Raw genomic sequence first — 25797 nt, forward strand, 5'->3', positions numbered from 1 at the left:
AACATTCTGTGCAAAGAACCAAATAGTACCAACAACCTACTTTATTACCAATTCTGCAATGTTGCTATTGACATGACAAAGATAACGAATGTCAGCGTATGTTAAAATGATTGGCGAATAAGTTCATACAAGCTGTGGACACTTTAAGCAGGAACAAAAACACATTGTTAATGAAATGGTGTTCACAATTTTTATTTCTCACGTGTCACATTTACATTTGCCCTTAAGGACAGATCAACACATCAGATCGTCTCCTCTGTCAGGTCAGTGAATCGGGAATGTGACGGATTCACTGAGCAGATCCATGAGTCAGTGTGTCTGGGTTTAAACCTGGCAAGAAGATCAAAGTCCTTCAGGTCCACGTTGTTACACCTAAAATAACAAAGGCCCAGATGCTATTTTACACAGACAGAATTGTGTGCGCCTCAAATTATCCTGTCGTTTTAATTTAAGATGGTAAAAGTATAAGTTTAGCCCTGTAGTACAAATAATCAGATTAATACCGTCCCACCGCCCATAACATTTAACTGTCTAATCGCATGCTTCGTGTTGACAGCTCCAACTAAAAATTGAGCCGGATGTGGTTCCACGTTTTAGGTCAAATATCTTCATGTAAGGCCACAACACAGTTCAGGATTACTCTAAAGCATGCTAAATAAATAAAATTAAAGCTCTGTCTTAAATTCAAATCAGTGCGTTTGAAGACATTTTAATGGTAACAATTCTTAGCTTAGCTTAGCTACCATGATAGAGACGCCTAGCTTACGTTAGCTAGCGCTATAGCACCTAGCTTGACTTAGGTTAGCTCTGTGCGTGAACTTCACCACGTAAACGCTTTATATCCGGTTTATAATATAAAATTGTAAGTTTAAAAACAATAAATTACGATTTTTTAGGATATAAAATCAGCCTGTAAGGTTAGTTGGCTAATGTTAGCATTACACTTGACTGTACAACTGCCAAATTGGAGCCAAACCATAACAGGTGTGGTCTAAACAAATTACACGTTCCAGTGCTGAGTGGTACCGATGTTGGTGAGTGGGTCATGTTAGTTGACAGGTTATTTGCCACCGCACCTATACGCTTTGTGGCAGCTTAAGCTAAGCTAACAGACCACTTCTGACTACCTGGCTCAGGTGCTGGAAGAGACCATCTTAGGCGAGTGTGAAGTGGGGGAAGATGAGGGGAAGTCGTACCTTGCAGCTTCCGACAACTGGACACACCTGAGCCCGTTAATCAGGAGCAGGCGGAACAAGAACAGGACAAACGAGCGGAGGTTGTGCCAGTCGTCCCACATGACTGTGTAAGATTTTATTTATTTATAACAATGTCATGTACTCCACCAGCCCGGCCTGTTAGTTTATTAGTCATGGGAACCAAGAAAACAAGATTCTAAGACGCCCATGTCCTGTTTAACCCTGCGTATACCCTGTTAGTACTCCACAACACTGATACTGTATGGCACACACTAATGGACCAATAGTTTAGTGTACATTTCAAGTCAAGACAAAATACACAGACATAATCACACATAATTATGCACACATTACAGACTCAATACAGTTTCTCCTATTTAGTGCAGTTGTTTTTTCAGCCTGACCTCCAATGTACTACTTCTTGATTCTATTACACCAAACATTTAATTATGAGTAACTAGTATGTTTTCTCCAGCCTTTCTGCAGGCTCCAGTTCACACGCCTTCTCTGACACCGCCCTCCTTCAAAGCAAAGGTCAAACCGTGTCAAAGCCAAACTTCTTTTTTCAGGCGGTTGTTGACTTGATCTGACAGCTTTGACCCCAAGTCTGTTAAGTCCTTGTTTGTGTCTGGTTAAGATGTTGTGATTTGATTTGATCTGAGAGGCCGCTGCTCTACACGAGTTAGTCCTGGAGCTGATTTACCACCGAAGGAGTGATTCTGATTGATTTTTTCCTCTTTCCTTCCAGCTGAACCTGTGCGATGTCAGCCATCCTCACATCCACACAAAAAACATTTCAGTGTGAACAGCTCGGGGTGAGATGATGCATTAAAAGACGAACACAGGGCAAACTCGAATTCATCCTGCAAAGATAATCAGTCTGAGATGAACGTGAAAAATATTTTACAGAGGGAACTTTGAAGGATAACACGACGCATCCTGGTCTTCTCCATAAGGCTGCACGGCCTCATCTAGACCTTCTTCTTCATCGATCTCTACACATCCGCTCTGGATCCCAGCCAGAGGTTGGACCAGGAGAAGGAAGCTGTATCCTGAAGTAACATCACTTTTAGGGAGCAAGACCTGAAGGAGATACAAAAAAGAGGAATGAGGGTAGCATAGTAATCTCCCTCTGGTTTAGTAATCGATCATTACGGCATCATTAAATTAACTCAGCTACAATAACCATTACACACATCTTCAAATTAAGAGAGGCACTTGCTGATGAATGGAAAAAATATATTTGCCATCATTATAAATGATTGTCACCACAGTGGTTGCTTGTGCTACGTATGTGTAATAGGTATTAATTAATGTTGATTACGTTCAGCAGGTAATTTTATATGATAATTTTCTAAAGACGAATATCAACATACTGCTATTATTAGCATTGTTTGTACAAGGAGGAGAATTTACTAGGTGTTCAAATAGCACCGTTACCTGTTTCTGCTTCATCCTCGCCAGATGCTATATGGCGTTGTTGCTGCTCTCTGTGGGAAGAGATGGAGACAAAGCAAAGTCAGTTCACCAGGAAGAGAATCCAGTAACGCTGACATTGTTACCAGCAGGTGGCAGCATCACACAACAATCCACTCCTCTGGAGGACCCATCTGCAGAACTAACAGCCTACAGATATATTATAGTTTGGACAGGTGTCACTATTCATCCTCCCTGATTGACACGGTAAGGAAAACCTTCATCTGCAGTTTGATTGATCCTCCGTTTTCACTTCCAGCCTCGTATTTTATGTAAATCTGCCTCTCGTCTTCTCTCATCCTCCTTGCCTCATTATCCCCCTCTCGTTGTCTCATCCTCCCTCTCAGGGTTCCTGCTTGATAATGGCTTCTTCCTCCCAGTCACTTTGCTTCTATGAGCTAACAGGGGACTGTGTCCTGCCTGATAGGTTGGCTGTGATTCATTTAGACAGGCTGGCAGCAATCTGTGTAAACAGCCATTAGTAATTCATGGCTCTGTCCAGCATCCCCAGGCTTCAATTAACCCCTGCTATTGGTGCCTCCTTTCTCTCAGTCACATCTTTCTCTTCCTCCTCTCATTGCGTTTCATCTCTGTCCTGCTTCATCTGTATTCCCCTCTGCTTCCTGCCTCCACGTTTGCTCGATTCGTTCTCTTCGGGGCCGAGCGCAGTTGTCATCTCGTCCAGTCAGGAACACAGCAAAACGGAATCTCGCTGGTAACACAAGCAGGCGAAAGCAGCTAAGCAGCTGGTTTATAATGCCGTCTAATGTATGCAAATTAATAACTTGTGTGTGTGAAATTATATGAAGAGAAAGAGGATGTTTCTAATCCCAAGATCCCGGTGGGGTGTGTATCATGGCAGCAGGAGTCAAATGTACTCTATCATTATTGTATTAAACCTGAGCGGAAAAGCCACAGGGGCATCACATGTACCAGAGGTAGCAAATAACAAATACTGCTTGAAAAGTCCTTCAAAACACACAACGCTTTCTTTGAATAGACGTCAGCCTTCCTGCTTAAACAGGTCTGTGTCAAAGAAATGACATTTATCAGGTCAGCATTCAGACTGGTTCTAATAAGTCCCATTATAGGCTCTGATGAGAGCCTGGATTTGATTAGATATTTCTTCTGCGTACCCGTCGCTAGCAGACAACATCACCAAGTTATTATATAATAGATTCAGACTAGTTCATCTTGAAATTATTTACTCATACTCCAGTGAGCCTAGGTGTTTCAGGCTCAAGGTTTCTCCTGATAATAATGTGAACATGTGTGTTCTTACTGTCTCCCAGCAGCTCCTCGGACATCAGGCTGTCCTGGCGGTTTCCCAGCACGAAAGCTAGAAAGGAGAGGATGAGAGCATCCATGATGCCCATGATGGCCAGGATGTAGGCCCAGCGCACCGAGCAGGCGCCCAGCGTGTATTTGTCCGTCTGCTCGCCGCACATGCGCTTCACCTCGTCGCTGTCCCAGCCGTCGGGGTAAATCATGCAGCCCAGGATCAGACAAGTGCCTGGTTGGGGAGAGAAGAGACGCTGCTCAGTGTATGTGGTGGGCTAATTGGCTACCGAGGGAGTTCAGGTGTAAACCTAGGAACACTTAGTTACATATAAAAAATGCATGAGACGTGTGGGATGAGGGATATTAAAGAAGTCGTGTAGGGTTTTTATTTACTCCTGAACTGTAGGTTATAAGGCATCAGGTTATGGATTTATTTAAGACACGTCTACAGCGCTGTTCAGTCAGTGTCACACATGTTGAATGTGTGTAAAATACATAGTTATTTAGAGTTAAAACTGGTAGATAATGAATCTAGGACGCTGCAGCCTCCGCCTACTGACACTGATAGGCTGTCGTCATGAATGGGCCTGAAGCTTCTGTGTTTTATGTGTTGGATGTAAAAGACCCTGCAGGTGTGGAGTCAGGAACATTATCCTGTGGCATGAGTTATTACATTAGTATCTCCAGTAGTTTTAGTTTTTTTAAACTCCCTGTAGCTGATTGTCCTCTGTTTGTCGCTTCATTCACATTACAGATCTGCTCACTTCAACCTTCCCCCCGCGTCATAGCAGGTTGTTGAGCCTCAGTGGAAGAATGACTTTGGTTGCTGCCGGCAGATTAATCAGATGGGAAATTTCTGATATTTGTGTCGCTCCCAGCCTCCCTTCCTCTCAGCCAACATGATGCAAAGTGGAGCAGTGGTGAGATGGAGACCTTCATATAGAGGCTGTGACACAGTGTTAATACGGGTGAGTCAGGGCCCCCCGCAGCATCCTCCTCCCCCTTTTCATCTCTTACGCACAAGTTAAACCCTTGTCACAAATAGCAATAACAGAAACAAGAGGCGGGTGAAATAATACCCATGATGTTCTAATCCATACGATGCCTGCGTTTCCCAGAAGGCAGCGGGTCTATTGACTTTCCTACTCCTTTCCTCAGCCTGCAGATCAATCGTATCAGCACAAATTTCAAAAACCCTGTTAAAAGCAGCTGTGGTGTGATGTGAAGTCGTTTCCTTGAACACAGCCTGTCTTCACCAGAATAGGCTGATTTATTGTGCTCCGTTCCCTTTTTAGCTCCCTGTCACTGACACAGCCGTCATCCTTCTTGTCTGTCAGATACAAACTTGTTTCCAGTTCCAGCTTGACTCAGCTCCAGTGCGATGTTTCACCACTAATACACAACTTCAAGGGAAGCAGCTGAGGGTCTAATCTGGAGCTGTTGTGTTTGTTTAGGGTATTGCTAAAGGGTTTCCAGAGGACTGATGCCTCCATGTCTTGGTGGTGTATTAGTCTTGATTTCTTTTTGTTCTCATCAGAGGGCAGGGTTCACACACAACAAGCTGCTCCTGCAGACCTGTCAGCTGTAATATTGATAGCGGCTCAAACCTCTCGCCGCCTCCATGGCAAACCTTGAATCTCCCACAGAGCTTGAGCTGAAGAGAAATGCAGGAGATCAAAGCTGAGCTGAGTCTGTCTTTCTGACTCTCGCCTGAATGTCCATTTCTTTGCTGCGGTTCAGGCTTCGGCTTCCTGTAGCTGCAGGTTGTGATTCCACGAAAAGACTCACTGCTCACTCTCTGCATAAAAGCACCAAGGAAGTAAATGGAAGGGAAAGTAATGTAATGGCTCATCTCATCATCATCATCTTCTTAAACCATTTGTACTAAAACATTTTTGTCCCCCTGTATATGTATAATATACTGAAAGTAATCTCTGAGCTTCACCAGGCGTGTAATTTATTTTTCCGCTGTCATCTGTAAAGCTAAAGAAGCTCAAACAAGAATCTATCCTCCAAACGGTCTGAAGCAGGCTGAGGGCCATCGGAGAACTGCTTTTGTTTTAGGCTTTACACTGAATTGTCGTGTAAAATGACAAGTGACTTGAGCAACAACAGGGAGGCGGCAGCAGGGTCGGCCTCTTCATCTCCCCTCGTCCCCACACGCCTGCAGCCGTCTGCACACAGCGCCTGCCATAAATAATACAACTCGACAAGGAATCATATCCGCTCCTCCTGACTCCTCCGATGAGTGAGGCTTCCGAACTGAAAGCCCAGGGTGACGTTTATATTGGCGGAAAGCGGCTGAGTCAGCGGCGTTGGAACCGGGCTGCATGGCTGCAGGCGTCATCCAGGCTGGTGTTGCTCTTGACACTGCAGGAGGCGGCTGGTAATGAGCGGCTCATCTCCCTCTGTGATCTCTGCTAAAGGAAGGGACCCGATGTCAGCGTTGAACCTGGACATGTTCAACTGACGCTCAGAAAAAATGAGCGATCAACTGATTTGTTGACTGACATTGCTTTGATACTTAATCTGCAGCCTCTGAACAACTTCATATGTTCCACAGCGCTTCCTGGAACGTGCTGAAGTCCGTGTTGCCTGTCACAACAAGGCAAGACAATGTCTCTGTTATGTAAAACATAAACAGCTTCTTGTTTTTTGTGAGATTCTGATTATGTGGTGATGTAGATGTGGGCCCTGAAATAGTCTAGACCTAAAATAAGTCCAGGCACACACATACAGCAGACGTTTGTGTGTGTGTGTGTGTGTGTGTGTGTGTGTGTGTGTGTGTGTGTGTGTGTGTGTGTGTGTGTGTGTGTGTGTGTGTGTGTGTGTGTGTGTGTGTGTGTGAGTTGGAGAGGTAGAGATTTATTCAGTGAGCAGCAGCTTCAAGGTGAGCCATGGCAAATGATACTAATGGGAGTTAATTGGGGCAGAAACGGGCAGATGCAGGAAGGTACGAGGACGACAGCGCTCCTCCTGTCTGCCTCTGCACACGTCTGCTGAAAGGGAGCCGGGAGGAACCAGTGCGTGGTTTGCTACATGCGTCCTGCTGCTTTCCCCCGTCCTCATTAACGCCTGCTTTATTAGCTCCACTGATTCACGTGGCCTGTGTGCGTTATCGACCGCTGGCACGGCAGCTTAATGAGTTGCTCTGAAGTCGCTGCACTTCTCAGCTTTATGTCTCAGAGCGTCACATATTGCATGATGCATTAGTTCACAGACTGAAGGGAAATAACATAAAACAAATCTGAGGATGATACAGAAGAACTGGAGGAGCCAATAAGCAGGAAAGACAAACCACTGAGAAACAAAGTAAAGACTGTCATGGATATAAAACCACCAGCAACTAAATCATACAATTTAACTCCGGGTCCAAACCATCATGTTTCCGTCACTGGATAATGAACATAAATTCTTTTAAGGAACAAACTCTGTCAGTGTTTGACTGAGTCATTACAGCAAAAGCCAAACCGACTGAGATGCTGAACTCGACTGTGAGACTCAGAAGGCGCTGCCTGAGCTCAAGCCCTGACTCTGACCTGTTACAGATTCATGCCAGCACACGGGCCACTTGCCCTCGCTTCCTTCCACCTCCTGCTACAACAGCCAGCGAAGATAAAGGACGGGGGAATAAAGAGCGAGACGGCTTGATGTGTGCAGCCTGGGCCTAAAATAACATTAGCAGCTGCCTGGTGTTTGCTTGTTGGGGGGGGGGTGTAGCACGGCAGGAAGACAATGAGAAGGAGGAGGAGGTTATTATAAACATTAGCTATCTGAACACAATCGGAGAGGGTGGTAGATACCAGCGCTGGGAATGAGCCCGTGTGACACGAGGGAGTGGAGATGACAGGAAGGAGGCACCACCAGTCAGAATCCTAATGCTCTCACCGGAGACATGAAGGGAATGACAGTGGCTGCTTAAAAATGCAGCACAGACGTCACACGGCGGCCGACCTACTGAGGCACACGCGCTCATATCACCTCGGCCATTAGACAATTGGAAAGCAAAATAAAATCACTTTGTGGACGGTCCCTAGGGAGCAGAGTCCCATAAAAGTGAGTAAGGGTCTAATCAACCTGAGCAGGGGCAGGTGAGACTGGCGTCTACAGATGAAGACGCTCCGCTAGTACGTCTAAAACACAAACCTTTATTTAAACAGTACACTGAGCCAAGGAGCTGACGGTGTCATGAGGTGATTATGTGAAATCTGCTCAGATTTGATTTTGTGTGTAAGCAAATTAGGATTATTTTGAGACGCCTCCTGTGGCACCTCTCAAACCGTCTCAGCAGGGAAACAAAGCCTTCCTCCTCTTTGTGCTAATCTGCATAAAGTTTACTACAATGATCCTCCGGGGCGGAGGCATTGTCTTCCTCGCTCCGACGCGAGGCCCCCTGCTGCTTCACCGCGCACAGGGAGCAGCTCCACGAGCTGCATCCCAACACCCATGCAGACTTAGCTGCCCGCCGCGTTTGAAGTCGCTCCGAGTTGGAACAGATCTGACTTTTCAAGCTCGCTTTCATCTGAGCTTCTTCTGATTCCTTCAGAGCACAAAACACGCTCAGGAGCGAGAGGCCGATGCTGCGTCGCCATGGCGACAGGACGCTCATGTGGTCTGAGCTCTAGCGCTTGTCTTGTCCCTCCACGTGGTCCTCTTTTAATCCCTCCTCACAGGTAGCGCGCTGGAGCAACGCGACTCTAATCCCGAGGCAGATTTCAGTCTCTGCGTGTGCAGGATGTTCATGTTTTACCACACACCTATTGGAGAAGGACAACAGGAGCAGATCTAGAACAGGTGTTCCCGCTAATTAACAGATCCCGCCGGTGAGCCGGAGCGGTGAGTGTGCCTCGCGTCTTAAGCCTCGTATTCTTGCTGTCATTAAAGCTGCAATCCTGCTACAGTGACAGAGATGAGAGGCGAGGAGTAAGAACATCAGGAGCACATTCCCGTTCTTAGAGGAAGAGCCCCACGCGGTCAGGTCCTCCTTACGTCATCCTGTCTTCTAATAATCCCAGGTAGGATCCGTGTTCCTCCTCGCTTCTCCTCCTCAGATGTGGCAGCAGTGTTCTTGAAGTGGCAGACAACTTTGGCAGTTCTTCTGAATCTTTAACGCTTGTCCTTATTTTCCTCTCTGGCTTTGAAGTCGGGCCGAGGGGATTGCTCCGCTGCGATTCTGTAGCTTCTAATGTGTCTCTGATCTGCGGCGATGGCAGAGAGTACATGTTCTGCTCGTCTTTTCTTTCTTTCAAGCCCTCCCCTCCTCTTCTCCATCGCTCCTTCTGCAGCACTGAGTGCTAATGACTGATGATGTGAGAGAAGGAAGAAGACATCAGAGGGTTTCTCTACCTGCCATTCAGGAGAAACATCAGATACAATCTGATTACTGACCCATTATCCAAGTTTTGACACTTGTATGAACAAAGCTCACGGAATGAGACAACAAACCGACAAGACAGTGAAAATGTCCCTGTCCGCTGTGCATCTGAGCACTCATCCTGCAGATATGATATGGTCTGCTGACCTTTGACCCGGAGCGATGCTTTGGTGCTTCGGCCCGAGCAGACCAGAAGACCAGAATCCAAGCATCGTGTACCTCCATCCGTCGTCTCCGTCTCCTCCGATGGACCCTGCTGATTCTGTTCCTGCTATCTCTGGTGGAGCGAGAGCGATAGGATGCTGCCGGCTGCAGCGGTACGTAGATCCGTTACCACGGCAACCGGCAAGCTCGGGGGAAGAATGAGCGTTAATGGGTGACCGAGGCGGCTGCGAACATCGCTGAAACAACGCACGTCCCCTCGCTCGCGCTCGCTACGCTTGTGTTCTTTGATCCGTGACCTTTGAAAGCTGCAAACACGCCGCGGCGCAGGAGCGACCGTTAACCCACGTGCACACACACCTGAGAAAACACTCCACTCACACCTCTGAGGGCCTCTTCTCGACGCAGCGGCGAGTGCTGCTCCTGCGCTGTCTCCCCAGAGTCGTCGTGAGCGAGCCCACTGGGATGCAAACACTCCCAGCGCTCGCGGATCCGTGTTCATCAAATACGGGCCCACGCTGAGCCGCTGCACGGGCTCTGGAGGACGATCCATCCTCCTTTGTATTCCACTTGAGCCCCCAGTTCCCTCTAAGCTTCTCGGTGACACTCTAAGTCATGTTTTTGCTCAGCGTGCACCTCTTCAATGCTACCGTTAGAGCTGTGGATGGATGATGATGTATTTAGGCCTCTGTTTGAATGGACCTCGGTTCAGTTTGTCGCGATCGCTCTTTGTACGTCAGAGGTAATATCCGCAGAGAAACATCAGGTGGACATTTATAACCTGGCAACAGCTGCCATGCTTCCCTTCGCACAACCCAGTACGCCACTTAAATCCTCACCGGCGGCGCGGAAGAGAGCGATATTCTGGGTGTCGTGCGTGTGTGTGATGCCGCTAGACGCTGCAGTCATCAAACATCCTCCTCAGCAGAGATGAAGTTATTGAGTCATGAGCGGATGGGAGGGTGGGAATGAGGTTCCCTGCTGACAAAGCCGTTTGTAGATAAATGTATCTAATAGAGTTTTAGGCTCTTTAGGGAGAAAACGTACTGATGAGCAGAACAAGGACAGTGAACATCGCTGGGCCTCTAAGGGGCCGAGTTCAGGACAGACTCACAGAAACAGCTGCTCTGACTGATGACCTTTACTCTGTGACACATGAGGGGTCCCTGTGATGTGAGTCATGCTGTGGTCCAGTTAAACACCTATGGGTGGCTTCGGACAGACGAGGAACTAAAACTTTTAAAAGTTTTTGACTCTGTGCTGTCATCAGCAGTGTTTGAGGCCAGAAACGCGTCCATGTGGTGCAACCTTCATAGCTGTGTCTTTACTATTAATCAAAGAGCAGGTGTCACAACAGATCTGAGAGAGTGTGATGCATGAGGAAGCCTGGGGTCTGCGTGTCAGTCCCCTCGACGAGGCCGTCATTTATTAATCGGACGCTGGCGCCTTGAAACGAGTACCGTCACACAGACACACGGAGGCGGGTCTCCGTGCCCTTGTCCTGTCGCCTCGCCTCCGAAGGGAACAATCAATCAGCCAACCTTCTGCATCCCAGAAGATAAACTCCGGATGGGAAATCTCCCCTGTGAATCCTAGACGAGCGCTCACAGCAGGCGAAGTGTCAGTGGGGTGCTGTCGCTGCTGCCTGGTGGTCATTTACACAAAGGATGAAGAAGCGGCCAAACGTGGAATCAGCATCAGCCGGGGCTGAAGGAAGACAGGATTCCCTCCTGATTCATTCTGTGAAGCCTCTCTCTCTTTGCTCTCAGGTCCTAATTAGCTGCAACTCAACTTCATGCCGTAATGATGAAACTGGGGATGAAGCAGCGTTACGGCAAATCTACACGGACGCAGGACAGGCACTGATTCTCTGCATTTCAGGAAAACTGCAAGAGCAGAGCAAGATAATAAAATATTCACAAACATATGGTTCATGTTGGCATTTATTCCAACAGCATCAGTATTTAATCATTAAATCTGTCTTCTGTATGAACTACAGCATCTGAAACGTCTGAACCGCAGCTCCGGCTGAAGGGCCTGAGGCGTCGGGAAGCGGCTGATTTGGCATATTGTGGCGTCAGCGTCCTGCTCCTCGCGTTCAACCTGTCACATCCCATCACAGCGAGACGAGCCTCCAAGCTCAGCCTCACTTTTGAGCTCTGATGGGGAAACTTTTGCAGAAGTTCCCAGTCGTCTGAGGTCAGGAGAAGCGGAGAGCGGCTGAGGAGCTCACAGGCCGGGGCAATCAGCCTTCTCCACTCCGCCTCTGCTCCACCCTCCTGGTCACACTAATTACATTACTCCTGGGGAGACGGGATAATCAAGTCTTAATGAGGTGTGGAAGGCTGCAGTCTCTACTGACACAGGTGGGAGACACGGGTCTCTGTGGGATTTGTGCTTCAGCCCACACATCCAGCCTTCCTCCTCCTCGATTCAACAGGCAACTGAGCTACACTGGACCCGATGTTTGGTCCTGTGCCTTGTGGACCTTGGCCTCGCTCCAGGTGGCCATGGCACCGGCAGATGCTAGAAGGTGTGTGTGAGTTGTTTTTTGCTGCTGCTCCGTCTGTGCACACAACCTGTCCAGCCGCCGCTCCTTCGCTGTCCAGTCCCCACGGTTTCCATTTCACCGCGGCGCGTTGGCAGCCGCGAACGGCTGCTTTCCCGTTCAAACCCAACAGACTGGTCTGACTGGAAGGCTGGAAGCAATTACTTAAAAAGCCGACTCAACGTCCAGCTGTGATTGACTGAGTGGAGCTTGTTAAAAACACACACACACGTCGGAACTTCAGTCAAAGTGACGCGTCTGTGCATAAATATGATCTATTCTCTCCAACTGAGACAATTAAATCCACCACAGTCTTTGATATGCAGAACAGAGTGACACCCGCAACTCCGCAAAAATAAGTTTGTTATTCTGGAGCTTCCTACAAGAAAAACAGAGGCAGAGTGTTGGATCCTCCTCTGGGACAAGCTTATGCTGCGTGTGATTAGAACTTTGTGGTGCTGGTGGATTTGTCTCTGATCCCTGGTGCTGCGGGGAGCAGGCGAGTTATTTAGTGACGCTCCCTCAGGGAGGCATCACACAATAGGATATCACAACGGCAGATTGGGAGCGCTTTTGTTTTTGCAGAGAGGAAAATAACCCAGCAGTGATACTCCCACTCAGCTGGGCTGAAACACTATGGCTCCACGCTGCTCGGCAACACAACTGCTGCCAATCACTCCTCTTCCTCCCCTCCTGCTATTCAGTGCTATCCCCTCCTGCCAAGCCCCCCGCTGCTGCCCCCCCGCTGCTCCATAACTAGCACCTGATTAGGAGTGTTATTAAGCCCTACAACTCCAGCACATCCGCATGGAGCAGACACTGCTGGCGAGACCTCGTTATCTCTCCATCAGCTCGGCTGTCCTCGCTGTCTGCCGACTGGACACTGTGCCATCATATTTCCACCAATTTAAAGGCCAGCACAGCCTCGGAGAATGTCAGCAGAGCCGCACAGGCCGTTTCTCCCTGCCCCAGCAAAACAGGAAATATACCTCATACGAGTGTGCATTTAGCATTACTATTATATTGCTAAATGCACCAAAAGTAAAGAAAGACCTACATGGTGAACCTGGAGCTAAATAAACAGTGATGTAATAGCAGTCGCTAGCTAATAATGCTAATGCTTTGTACATGTGCTACATCTCCAGCTGCTGCTAACAGCTGGAATAGAAGCTCCAGAGGAGAGAAGGTGTGAGCCTCGTAATCTGAGCAGGGTTTGGGGCAGTGTCTGTCCAATATAACTCTGGAAACCATGCGACAGCCTCACATGAAAAAAACTTAAAATATGAAGTAGGACTGAAAGAAATGGCCGATAATGTGGAGGAAGCTTCCGTGTTTGCATTCAGTCGCCCCATTCGATGCCACGATTAGACAAATGAAGGAGCCGTCGCTGCGGAGGGAACAAGGCAGCTGTGATTCCAGCGTCAAACCATTCCGTGTTTTCATGCCGAAGACAAAGTGGCCCCGAGCTTTTCCGTCATGTTTGCTTTGCTCATGTTGACTCTCCCATGTCCGTAAACACCCTTCTCATCATTGCGCCTCAGTTCTTTGCAGTTTAACCTGGACAGAATTTCCATTCCCCGCGTTCTATTTGCCGTCACAGGACGATGTGAAGAACACCGCTGCCGGTTTCCTCCGCCGCTCAGCTCAGCCTCAGCCTCAGCCTCAGCCTCAGCCTCAGCCTCAGCTCAGCCTCAGCCTCAGCCTCAGCTCAGCCTCAGCCTCAGCCTCAGCCTCAGCTCCGTCTCCCTGCTCGCTCCACGTCCTAACTGCTCTGCAATCAAAGCTGCCCGTCACACTTAAGGCTCCAAATACCTCACAATTCCTCAATCAGACCCATCAGTGCTGGCTCACCTCGGTCTGGCTACAATGTACATCATCAACAAGATGCAGTGAGTGGATCAAAACAAAGTGACCTTGACGCGACAGGCTCCAACACTTCTGAATGGCCTGTCATGAAACTATGGGCCCAGAAGCATGCATAGATGACCTGTGACGGCCCAGATTGGCCCTGCAGCCTGGCTGCATGATGCGGAGTCTCACCGCTGCTCCAGAGCACGCGGGCCATAACGCGCCTCGCCCTCTGAGACACCTCTACCCTGCTCCATCCCCACTGCGCTCAGATTTATTCACCAGCTGACAGGTTTATGAAGTGGATCGCTGCTCATTTAATCTGTAGGTGGTAGAGATTAAAGATCACGTTTCAAGCTTTTTTGGTTTCATGAGGCGTCATATTTCTTTCTGCGTCTGTTATTAAAGCAACGTTAAGTGTCACTTTTTTTCTTCTCACCTGTGGATGAGCTACGACAAAAACAGAAAAGGGGGAAGTCAATTAAATGTCTCTTTTAGCTCCTTTTTGGTCCAACTTTGGGTGTTCAGTTTCCTACCTGGTACCATCTCTGTCCCCAGGCACCCAGAGTTTACTGGTCCCTTAAAACCCTTGTAAGCCAAACGGTGATCTACTTTTTAATCATCAGCCTTAGTCAGATTTAGTCTGGGGCTGAAATCCCTCGTCGGTGTTGTTTCCAGCTGACCGGGCTGCTTTCTAAATTGGATGATTCACGGCGTCCACCTTCTCTCTTTTAGTTTGTGCTCCTGCAGCGTTTCGTGACTCGGGGTGAATATGCTGTGACCTACGGTGCAGGCAGCCAGGGAGGAAGCAGCTGGGCTCTTTACTGGATGGACAGAAGGAGGAGAGGAGCAGAGGCTTTCATAATAACCACTTCAGGTAAAGTGGCGTCACTTGTGTTTCTTTCTCTTCTGTGTGTGTGTGTATATGTGTGTGTGTGTGTGTGTGCGTGTGTGTGTGTGTGTCTTCCTCGTGTTACATCACTGTAAAGCCTTTCGCACTCTTCCGGTGCTTCATTGTATGTGTGAGAGGATAAGGACGATCTAATGCCATTAGCGCTTAGCTTTAAATTCTGACCTTCTCGACTACTCTGCAAATGTGCACAAAGCTCCCGCTGATGTCACAATGGTTAGATTTGTTTATCAAATGTTTATGTGTATGTGGGAAGCCTTTCCTCAACCAACCGCCTGGACCCATGGCTGCACTGGCTTTGCATGCGTGTCAAATGCAACCTGACTGGCTGGGGGGCACGGCTCTAGTTTAATATATCACCCTCTGCTTTCATTCTCACCAGCTCGTCACAGATGCAGCCTGATATCATCTCCCCCGATCGTTGCTGCTCATTTCCATCACACAACGTGACGCTGATAAGCAGCACGTCCCGCTCGCACTTGACATCTTTCTGAAGAGGTGCAAACCTGAGTAGCGTCATACTGTATCATGGTCTCTGTCAGCTTGTCAGGCTGTGTTGTCGTGTGTCATGTAGCTTTTCTGCTTCCTTCTCGGTTTTCTTCTCAGCTCAACAAGACCATAAGTGAACTCCACGCAGTCAAAATGGACACGCACTGGTAGTTTCCTGTTGTTCCCAACACTTGGATCGATGAACCCCCAGCTACCAAATGGAGCTTTTATGGCTGCCTCTGAATGCCAGCTTCCCTCTCTGGAGGACCACTTAGTAGCCGAAGAGTGTGGAGCGGAAAGCGGCGTAGAGCACGGGGAGCTGCTGGTCAGACAGGAAATGGACCGTGTGCTGGAAGCGCTCGAGACTAACCCACGTCTGATTCTATGATTCTATGGGTTTCTATGGATTCACAGCCAGAAAATGTGCAGCTGTTCATGGCACAACAGCCCTGTGTGTGTGTGTGTGTGTGTGTGTGTGTGTGTGTGTGTGTGCGCGCGTGTGTGTGTGTGTGTGTGTGTGTGTGTGTGTGTGTGTGTGTGTGTGTGTGTGTGTGTGTGTGTGTGTGTGTGTGTGTGTGTGTGTGCAGTCCAGATGGTCATCAGCGCTCTGGAGGCCGTGCAGGTTATTGAGCATGAGCATCCAGAGGTACACATCAGAGCTCATTATATTTTTACTATCACATCAATCATAATATAAGAACTAATGTTTGTAAAGTGTGTGTTTATAATAAATTGAATAAATTATAGATGCAAAGAAAATGTTTTCATCCACTGATAATTTTGCTCATATTATTCATGTTATGGCGACAGTGGCTCCAAACCTGCCATGATCCGCTGGCACCTGGGTGAAGCCATGACATACGATTAACATTATTTCACGCTCCGTTAGCGGGCGAGCGGTCTAGAAAGAATATCAGGGAGGCAGCGTGGTGGCATGGAGTTCTGAGAGGGTGGCGCTTCGGTTCAGCTCCATCCAGCAGTTTGAGTCCCAATTGCTGCCTTTCCCTGCGGTCTTTGTTTCACAGAAGAGACCCTCTGAGTCGAGCAGCTGCTTCACACCACCTGAAGTGACGCCGAACACGGAGGATTTTCTCACAATCACGCGAGGATTTCGGAGAGTTTAGAGTGGAGGCGCCTCGAGATCGGCCACTTAACTTCTTTAGAGAGCGATTTCGCGGTGGCATCAACGAGGCAGCGAGTGTAAGACGCACTCAGATGGTCAGAGACTATTAAATGCACCAACATATACGAGGCAGATGTTTGAATTAGCATGAAACACGTGTTCCGTGTCCTGGAGTAAACACTCCTGCTTCTTCCGCCGCTCACAAACACCGCGGGAGGTGACGAATCAACTGTGACATTTTCCTCTTGTTGTGTCTTTTTCAGCGGCCTGTTTTCCAAACTCTCGCATCTGCTCCCCTGGCGTGGTGGCAAACGGAGGCACGCCAGCCTGTGACTCAGAGGAATCAGCTCGTTGGGTGTGAGGACGGCAGAGATCAGCGTTCAGAGCTGGATGGCCGCTGTCAGTGGACTTCTGGGCCGCTGCTCCCATGCACTCGCCATAAACGTGAGTGTTATCGCTCATGACACTTAATTCCCATTTGAGAGCAGACACCGTCTCGCAGCGGGCCGTGATGCTGAAAGTGTATTTATACGAAGCAATTGGATTTATCTGAGGATTCACAAGCAGTGTTTTCAAACTCCTCTCATGAAGTCGTTACTTGTCACGGCGGGTGTTAATTGGTGTGATGTCACCAGTTTTCCTCAAAGGATTGAAATTTAATCTTTTGTTTTTGGGCTAAATTACAGCTCCATTCATTTAAATAGACGCTGGTGCTTCAGTGCTACCAGGTAACATCCAGTCAAGGTCAATTGAATGACACTGAGATTTGGAGCATCTATTTATTGGGTACTAAAGGTCAAACATGCATTCATGTTTGCTAGAAGACGACAACACAATCACACTGAGAGTCCATTCACAAAATCACACCCTCCAATGAGACTGTGCTCGATGTGTAAAGCTCCGTAAAGGCTTTGATGGCTCCACTGGGATCCGAACGGAACTCTTCTAAAGGTTTCCAATCTGTGGTACACTCTTAAAGGCTATTATTAAATATGCGGAAAAGAGAAACTGGCAAAAAAAAGAAACTGCTACAATATGACAATATGCACAATGGGAAGAATATGTTTTTAAGCACAATGCAGTTAACATCTGGACATCGTCACAGTAAGAAGGTCACCCTAAACAATGTCAGTCTGACTCTGTGATTAAACCACCGGTTGGGTCATTCTTAACTAAATATATTCCCAAAGGTCTCATTCATAGTCAGGTCAGTGATCGATGTGCAGCCTGAGGCGTCGCAGCGACGCATTAGTGCCTCGCAGCCGACGCGGCTGCACACATCCAACATACAGTATGAGGTGACTTTCAAAGGTTTAATGTTTACCGTGCCAAGAAGCGTTCGTGGCACATTAGCATGAAATCAGAGTAAGGAGTGAGGAAATAAACCCTCGTGTCAGCAAAGATCGAAAAACAAATGGAGCTCCACTGGAGCTGGAGCTGCCAGGATGTCTTCTATTACTGCACTGTGTGTCTGTGCATATCCTCCACATCTGCCTTTGTATGTATGAACACGGTTTCAAAGCAGTTATGTGAAAAGGCAATTTCCTTTGAGGTCAAAAATACAAAGCGGAAATGAATTATTGTTTTGGAATGGATGTGCAACCAATGTTTCTGACATAGTGGAGTTTCATTTTCTGACATTTCACAGTTTTGCCCCACGCTGACGATGACCCCACATAGAGGTTGTTTACCTCTCTGAGGGTCGCGCTGCTCTCCAGGTACAACACTAGCAGCTCCAGTCCTGACACGCAGCTTCCTCAGCACAAGGCACGAGTATGAAAACACTTTCTTTTGAAGCTTCTGCAAACGGAGTATTTTTGTTTCAAGATCTGACTTTCTCTCAGGCTGTTGCCAGAGTCCTCCCACACCGCAGACAGTTACGTAATGATTTCTACAAGATTCAGCAGCCAGAGAAAGACTGAAGCTGGGTTTTAATAAATACTAATGTCATCACGACCCGATGATCCTGGGGAATATCTGTGCATTTTAATTCTAGTCAGCTGTTTTATTTAACTATACACAAGATCAGAAATGAAGGTGCACCGTATATTAACATTTAGGGCAGAGTGCTTGTAAAGATCAAAGCACTCCCAGACCTGAAGCAGCACCTGGACTCAGGTGTGCACAGGTGCCCTCGGAGCTGCTTTTGTTCTATAAATGTAGCTGCCAGGTGACAGGTGAGAAAACGCGATTTTCGTTCCGCTTCTTTAACTAGTTTAAACTGTGCGTAATCGCTGCCCGGACCACTTTGACGGCAACACTAATAGCCCTACCTGCAGCCAGCTGCATCCAGCCGCAGATCTTGTAAACGGTGCCGGTGCTGCAGAAGAAGAAGAGCGCGAAGCAGCCGATGCAGGTGAGGACCAGCACCATGGACATGCCTATGAAGAAGGAGGCGGCCTTGAACGCCCCGGACGGAATGGTGCTGAACTCGGTGAAGCTGCCCTGACAGGTCAGGTCCCGGGACAGCCCGTTTCCGATGCAGTAGTGGAAGAGACCAAAGTAGCCCGCCTGCGGGGTGTCCACGCCGTCTCCGATCCAGTACGGCTGGATAAAGCACACCACGTTGACGATGGCGAAGAGGATGGTGAAGATGGCCCACAGGACTCCGATGGCGCGGGAATTGCGCACGTAGTTGGTCTGGTAGATTTTGGCAGCCTCGGAGGCGGGGAGCATGGTGGTGGTCGTGCTAGGGGCCCCGGGGACCATCCTCTGGTCTGGTTCTGCTCAGTGCTCTGGATCAACTAACCCCTCCTCGAAGATCCGTAACAACACATGCTCGCGAGCCTCATTCCGCACAACTTCTCGTCGCTGCGCTGTGCTTTTATTCTGGAGCCCCGGCTGCTGTCACAGCATCACTGCCCTCTCGCATCCACGGCGAGGGCGGATTTTGCTTTCTCCCGGTGTTTCCCCTCTGGTTTTCATTCATCACTCGGCGACAACGAAACGTGCGCTCGGGAAAAGCGAGCTCCAGGAATGCACGTCCAAAAGCTCGACATTCATCCCGCATTTGCCGTCATGTTGCCTCAGAAACGTCTGTGCCGGAGCCGCGTCCGAACCCAGGGGCTTATTCCGATGAAGCGGTTCGGCTCAGTGAATCGGTGCCTGTGATCGCGCTGAAAGGTCCGTCAGTACTCGACGGCGACAGACCGACAGCCGCAGCTGAGCTCCTATTGAATTAGAGCTGGAGGATAGCCTCGGACACCAGGACCAACCCCCATCCCCTAATCCCAGTCTGACGTATTATTACAGTAATACCCGCGAAGTCTAAACCTGTCTGTGATTTTGAATTCTGCAGCCAACAGCATTCACATGAATTCCGCTGTGACGGCTGCATTAACAGTATTTGCACTAAGAACTGATAGGCAATAATACGCCTACATAAATTACACTATCAATGATGATCAAACGCTAGCTGACCCTGTATAAATAGGCTGCACATTTGTCACAGATTCACGCTTATTAGCAATATTTGTAAGATGTTTTAAAGTATTTAAACAAACAGAATGTTTTAGCAGTTAATAAAATAGCGTAGGATCTAAGCTTTATCTAATTATCTATATGTAAACACAATACAGCTTTAATTCATATAAGCTTTAATTTTTTTCAACGTGTCCCGTTTACAGCGCTACAACTACATTGCCCATAATGCAGTGGTGAGCTGTGATTGGCTGGCATCCGAGCCTTGTCATTTGACGTGATGTAAAGGCGCGCGCGAAACGTCCGTGAGTGCGCTGAATATTTTTTTTTTCTGACTGCAACGCTAACTTTTTTTTTAAGTTTGTTATTGTTTCCGTTATCAGATGTGGATATTCCACCGCCACGCTTTTGTATCCACAGTAAATACTTTGCGACACTGTTTCCTGCTTGGTTCTCAGTTTCACCGTTTATCGCTAAAAGCGCAGTTAAGCTAACGCTGGTCTTGATTTTAGCCGCATGTCAGCGACGTGTCCCCGTCAACAAAAAACACAAACACTGCGCTTTAGTTGAGGGGGAGCGGGATGACGGCGCTGCTACAGCATCCAGGGTATGAGGAGCAGAGGCTGCAGAGGGTCGCAGAGCAGCTGCCCTGCAGGGAGCTCCAGGCTGGAACGCTGCTGGCTCTGATGGGAGAGGTAACGGGACTTGTACTGTGCTGGAATGAGACGTTTAGCTTATCTGAGTTCGGTTTTAAATGTTTTGATTTGTCTCTGCAGCCGCAGCAGTACAGCTACCCTTCAATCTTCATCTACGGCCACCGGGCTTCAGGGAAGAGTCATGTCATGGACGTGTTGATGAGTGAACTTGAGGTAATGAAGAAACCTTTACTGTTAGATGTTGGGTGTTTGTTGTATGTACATTTTGGGTGGGGAACCATTTCAAACCTTATCGAAATGAGAAACATTAAACAACAAATCAAGTTGCAGAGTAAATGTTTCCATGATGATGATGATATAACATTAATTTGTAAACTTGTTATTAAAAACTAAAGGAAGCAGAAGTATAACATAATGCAGCAGTAATGACAAAAATAATTACAATAGTGTAATTACATATTACAGAAAAGTAGCTAAATTATGGAGCCTTGTGTAGAAAGAAGGGACTTTACCCATATTATCATGATGGAACTATACATAACTTAAAGTATACATACGGAAATAAATTAAATTGATGAGTGATTTATATCTAAATAAAATGATGATGAATTAAAAGTAATTTTTTTGAGATAAAGTCAACATTCGTGGAGTAAAAGTAAGAGACACAATGTAAAAATGAAACCATCTGTCTTTCCGTCATTAAACCCCCTCTCTGCAGCTCCCCAACGCCACCGTCAGCTGCGTGGAATGTGTTTCTGTCCCGCTGCTCTTTGAACAAGTGTTGCTGTCCTTCTTCGGCTGTGACGCCGCCTCGCTGCTTCCCCGCAGCCCCTCCCTGTCTGACTTTGTACGCATCTACAAGCAGCAGTGCTCCCAGTCTCCTGCCAAGGAGACGCGATACATTGTGAGTGCCATGCCCTTTACACTCAACCAGAAAATCACTCCTCGCTTGGCATGACAGATCATCCATGGCACGTCATGTTATTCATTTTTGGACGTGTCACTTAAATGTTGGTATGATAATATGATTAGAAGTGATAACACATGCAAATGGATGCTAAACAAAGCTGCAGATGCATTAGCCTAAAGAAAATAAGGATGATGCTCAGGCAGCACAGATGATTTTTTATTCTAGTATTCTGGCTTCAGCATTAATAACATTTTGTGAGCTTGCTGTGGAAAAAAACTGAAATGCGGTGAACTCTCATTCACCGTCTCGGTTCGAACATGTATTTATATTTCCAGGTGATGGAAAAAAGTGAGCTTCTCAGGGACACAGATGCTAATCTCCTGCCTGCCCTCTTACGTCTTCAGGAACTGGTGAGAAAGTGCACCATGCTCTTTGTGTGAATCAAGTAAGCCAATGTTGTTGATGTGCTGTGCAGATGATGACAGGCGGCTGAAAGAGCTGTTTTTGTAATGAATGACCATGAGCTGCGTGTGTAGAGCACTTTCAAAATGTTATGAGGGAGCAATGGCAACTATTCACAGCATTTTAATTAAAGACAGCAAGGGTGAAGGGACTTATGTGATTATCTGTGCTAACAGCTGTTTTCGGGGGGGTTGTGAGTGTTAAAAGAAATCTGTCTTTTTAGTGTCATGTACTGTAGCTGTTGTGCAATCACACAGGATTCAGAGGAATAAATTTACATGTACGTAATAGATGATAGGATGATAAATGTGTCACAGGAAGCCTCTTCTAGGTTTATGGTCTATCAAGCAAGCAGAGGTTAGAGTAGAGTAAGTGTGTTTACGCCTTACTATCATATAGAGAGCATCATGATCCGATTACATCTTTGCAGATATACACATACAGTGAAGAAGGAGCTGCACTTTGTTTATTCCCCTGGTGGGCCTGCCAAATTTGGACCTTTTATTGGATCAGGATGCTGTTAATACCTTGTGCTACGCTATGTGTTGTACAGAAAGGCATTGATCCTATTTCATTCTCCCGTATTGAATGCAGCATACCTTTATTTAAGGTGCCTGGCAAATTAAGTACTGATCTTATATCAGTTCGCTATTTCCCCAAGATTAAGATAATGTACAGTCTCATACTGTGGGCAACTAATTTGGATGATTTGATGTAGAATGGGGGTAGCAGAAGGTTTTGGCTGGCAGTAGAGACTAAGGCCACATGGCTCCACTGTCACTGTTTGATAAATACAGATATGGCTGCAGTCCACTGATCACGCAAACACTGCTGAATGGCTATCATTTAAATGTAGGTCAGTGCTGTCATGACCAATAAATTATTTAGTGCTCAAATTAGTAGTTTATTAGCTGATATGTCAGCTGATGGAAAATGTCAGCTGTGGGATGATTGATAATCAGCCATTAAATCAATTTAAGCGTAAATTCAAGGAGCTGGCAAGGGCAGCAGCTGTGGAGACAAACTCTCACTGACCTGTAAACATATTATCAAATGGACTAGTAAAGGACGTTTTTGTACTCTTTTGTATACGTGTGTTTGCTTTTTTAGGTTGAAGACAACGTCACCGTCATCCTGCTCAGTGAAATTGTCTGGGACGTGTTCAGACCAAATACTGGCTGTTTTGAGCCCCTTCTGCTCAATTTCCCAGACTACAGTAAAGGTATCATCACACACGCTACATCATACATCAGCATGACTAACTCTCACCACGCTGCATAATGATGACCTAGCTGACGGATGCAGTGCGGGTTGTGAGATTTGTACCTGCGATCTTGTTCCACCACTAACGAATGTCGAGAAACGTTGCACTGTTTAAATTCAGCACTGGGTGATGCAGAGTGAATCAGTGTAAATGATGTGTAAGAGATGTTTCTATAATTTAACATGAATTCATATAATGACTGTCATTCATTGTGTTCATTATTCTCAGGTGAGCTGCTGCAGATCTTGTCCCAGGACAGACACCCTTCATATTCAGCTGAGTTTTACTTGTCCTACATCAACATCTTATTGGGTGTCTTCTACTCGGTCTGTCGTGACCTCAGAGAGCTGCGTCACCTGGTCAGGCACACACTTAACGCAACATTTCGTTTGAAATATTTCCTCATTCTTGCCTCGCTGATGATGTGTTTTGTTTTCTTTTGAACCAGGCGGCCCTAAACTTTTCAAAGTTCTGTGAGCCTTTGACAGAAGGAAAAGGTAAAAAGAGACCAAAAGATCCTTAGCAATCAAAAGAACTTTAGTAAAATAGATTGGTGCTTCATTTTCTGCAGTTTAATGATTACATCTGTATTTCTGACAGCTTTGATTCTTTACATGCTCTTCTTCTCTTTTTTGTAATTGGCTTCATTTTGTGTGTTCAGCCAAAGAGACAGACACGCACAAGCTGTGGAAGAACATTGAGCCTCATTTGAAAAAAGCCATGCAGACAGTTTACCTTCGAGAGGTTTCCAGGTCTGGTGAAATAATTCAATCACGTCATTCTTGATTAAAAGACTCATTATAATTATTCTGCCAATTTGCCACCTTGATTAAATGTGATTACTGATGCTGCGGATTCTTCTCATCATTGTGCTCTCTCTCTTGATCCTTTTTAGTCTCCAGTGGGAACAAATGCAGCAAATGGAGGAGAGAGAAAGCGGAGCCGTGAGAGGTGAGGCATTGTGAGCGCTGCTGCGCTGGATGATGAACTGTATCACATTCACTGAGCAGATGTTAAGCTGTTAAAACACCTGATTAGTAGCAGAGACTCTGGATTCATTACAATAAAATGTATTGACCCACAGGTGTATTTTCCAGTTAGACCACACTGTGTCTCACTAAATCCACATGCTCCTTCTCTGAAGGTTTGTCTGCTCACACTCATGTCGAGCTGCCGTATTACTCCAAGTTCCTGCTGATCGCTGCTTACCTGGCGTCCTACAACCCTGCCCGCACCGACAGACGCTTTTTCCTCAAGGTAATGGAATTTACATTGTTGACCATTTTACGTGGAATCCGATGACTGTGGAGGCCACGATAATGTGGTGGAATGTTTTAATGTCTTCCTGTTTATCCCAACAGCACCATGGTAAAATACGAAAAACCAACTTCTTAAAGAAAAATGAGAAGGTGATTGTGTTGATATTGTCTTAACACAATGCAGCCTTTAGTCAGGTGTCACATGTAACAGCATCATGTCATTGTCTCCTAGATGAGTAACCACCTTTTGGGGCCCAAGCCGTTCCCTCTGGACCGCCTGCTGGCCATTTTCTACAGCGTGGTGGACAGCAGGGTGGCGCCTACTGCCAGCATCTTCTCTCAGGTGAGAGTCCAACAGGAAACGGACACAGACACTTCATGTGAAACCATTTGCTCTTTGTTTTGTTAAGTGTTCAAAGGAGCTGTGTGTGGATAAAATTAAGATGATGGACTTTGTTGGACAGATGGTGCTTTGTTTGCTGTTGCTCTTGTGGATTTTATGGATTTTAGTTTGTCATATGTAGCCGCAAATGAGTTTTAGTTCATGTTAAATCAAACCCAATGATCACAGCTTCTCAGATGAGTGTTCTCTCCATATGGTCATGGATCTTTGGAACCGTAGCCAAATGCCGATCTATTTAAGGCTCTGAGCATGAAATGGGTTTCGGGCATTTAGGACCGACCCATATCCGTGCAACTGGCTGTCATCGTTTTCTGCCTCTGCATCAAAGCGTGGAGTCATTTTGGTTTCTTCCTCTCCCCATTTAGATTTCTTCTCTGGTGACCTTACAGCTTTTGACTCTAGTCAGTCACGATGACCAGCTCGATGCCCCAAAATACAAATGTGCCGTTTCCATGGACTTCATCAGTGCCATTTCCAGGTGTGTGTGTGCCTGTTAATAAACAGAATCAAATGGACTTTTAAAAGTATTTGTTTCACTGAGAGTGTGATTTACTTTCTAGGACGGTGAACTTTGATATTGTGAAGTATTTGTACGACTTCCTGTGAGGCAGCTGGAGCTGATGAAGCGATGACGCTCGCTGACCATAAGACAAATGGGATTTCAATCTTAAGGACAAGCTTGTGGGAAAGGAGGAAACCTCTGGCCTCTGTTGGGAATTATGAATATAATGCAATTATGATGCTGCCCCCTTGTGTTGGTAAATGAGATTTTGTGTGTCTGAAAATGTGGAAACATTTTGAATAAAATAAATGTCATTCATAAATTTTGTTATAGATTAACATTTGCAATAAGTCAACGCCAACCTCTCCCTTACAGCAACACAAACACAGCTAGTGTATAATATAGTTGCTGTGATGAAGGTCATGGTGGTTTAGCTGTAGCATTTTTACCTGACATAAGCAACCTTGGCATCATGCAGGTGAATCATCATCCCTGCTCAGAGGAAAGGATTGTT

The 25797-nt window shown here is 46.8% G+C and overlaps 2 protein-coding genes across 4 annotated transcripts; one reads left to right on the forward strand and one right to left on the reverse strand.

The window, feature by feature from the left end:
- Positions 1 to 176: 176 nt before the first annotated feature.
- lhfpl3 (LHFPL tetraspan subfamily member 3) lies at positions 177 to 19597 on the reverse strand. Of its 2 annotated transcripts, XR_008695552.1 has the most exons (5): positions 18681 to 19597; positions 3955 to 4185; positions 2637 to 2686; positions 1128 to 2279; positions 177 to 372 (listed from the first exon to the last, which is right to left on the reverse strand). XR_008695552.1 is itself a non-coding variant. In XM_029160672.3 (4 exons), exons 1-3 carry the CDS (start codon positions 19114 to 19116, stop codon positions 2664 to 2666), a joined length of 690 nt encoding a protein of 229 aa, XP_029016505.1. In that variant the 5' UTR covers positions 19117 to 19597; the 3' UTR covers positions 177 to 2279; positions 2637 to 2663. The 2 variants fall into 2 exon arrangements, 1 of the variants encoding a protein (XP_029016505.1); XM_029160672.3 differs by having other exon boundaries at positions 177 to 2279.
- A 126-nt stretch (positions 19598 to 19723) lies between these two features.
- orc5 (origin recognition complex, subunit 5) lies at positions 19724 to 25605 on the forward strand. 2 transcript variants are annotated; one of them, XM_029160671.3, is made up of 15 exons: positions 19724 to 20132; positions 20340 to 20522; positions 20604 to 20696; positions 21202 to 21387; positions 21729 to 21803; positions 22966 to 23077; positions 23348 to 23478; positions 23568 to 23616; positions 23781 to 23871; positions 24015 to 24070; positions 24264 to 24376; positions 24481 to 24528; positions 24611 to 24721; positions 25147 to 25259; positions 25342 to 25605. In XM_029160671.3, the coding sequence occupies exons 2-15, from the start codon at positions 20409 to 20411 to the stop codon at positions 25385 to 25387; spliced, it is 1338 nt and encodes a 445-aa protein (XP_029016504.1). In that variant the 5' UTR covers positions 19724 to 20132; positions 20340 to 20408; the 3' UTR covers positions 25388 to 25605. The 2 variants fall into 2 exon arrangements, with proteins under 2 accessions (XP_029016504.1, XP_055367298.1); XM_055511323.1 differs by having other exon boundaries at positions 19724 to 20522.
- The last annotated feature ends 192 nt before the right edge of the window (positions 25606 to 25797 follow it).

This window comes from Betta splendens, chromosome 9 (genome assembly GCF_900634795.4).
Source record: "Betta splendens chromosome 9, fBetSpl5.4, whole genome shotgun sequence".
Classification (NCBI taxonomy): Eukaryota; Metazoa; Chordata; class Actinopteri; order Anabantiformes; family Osphronemidae; genus Betta; species Betta splendens.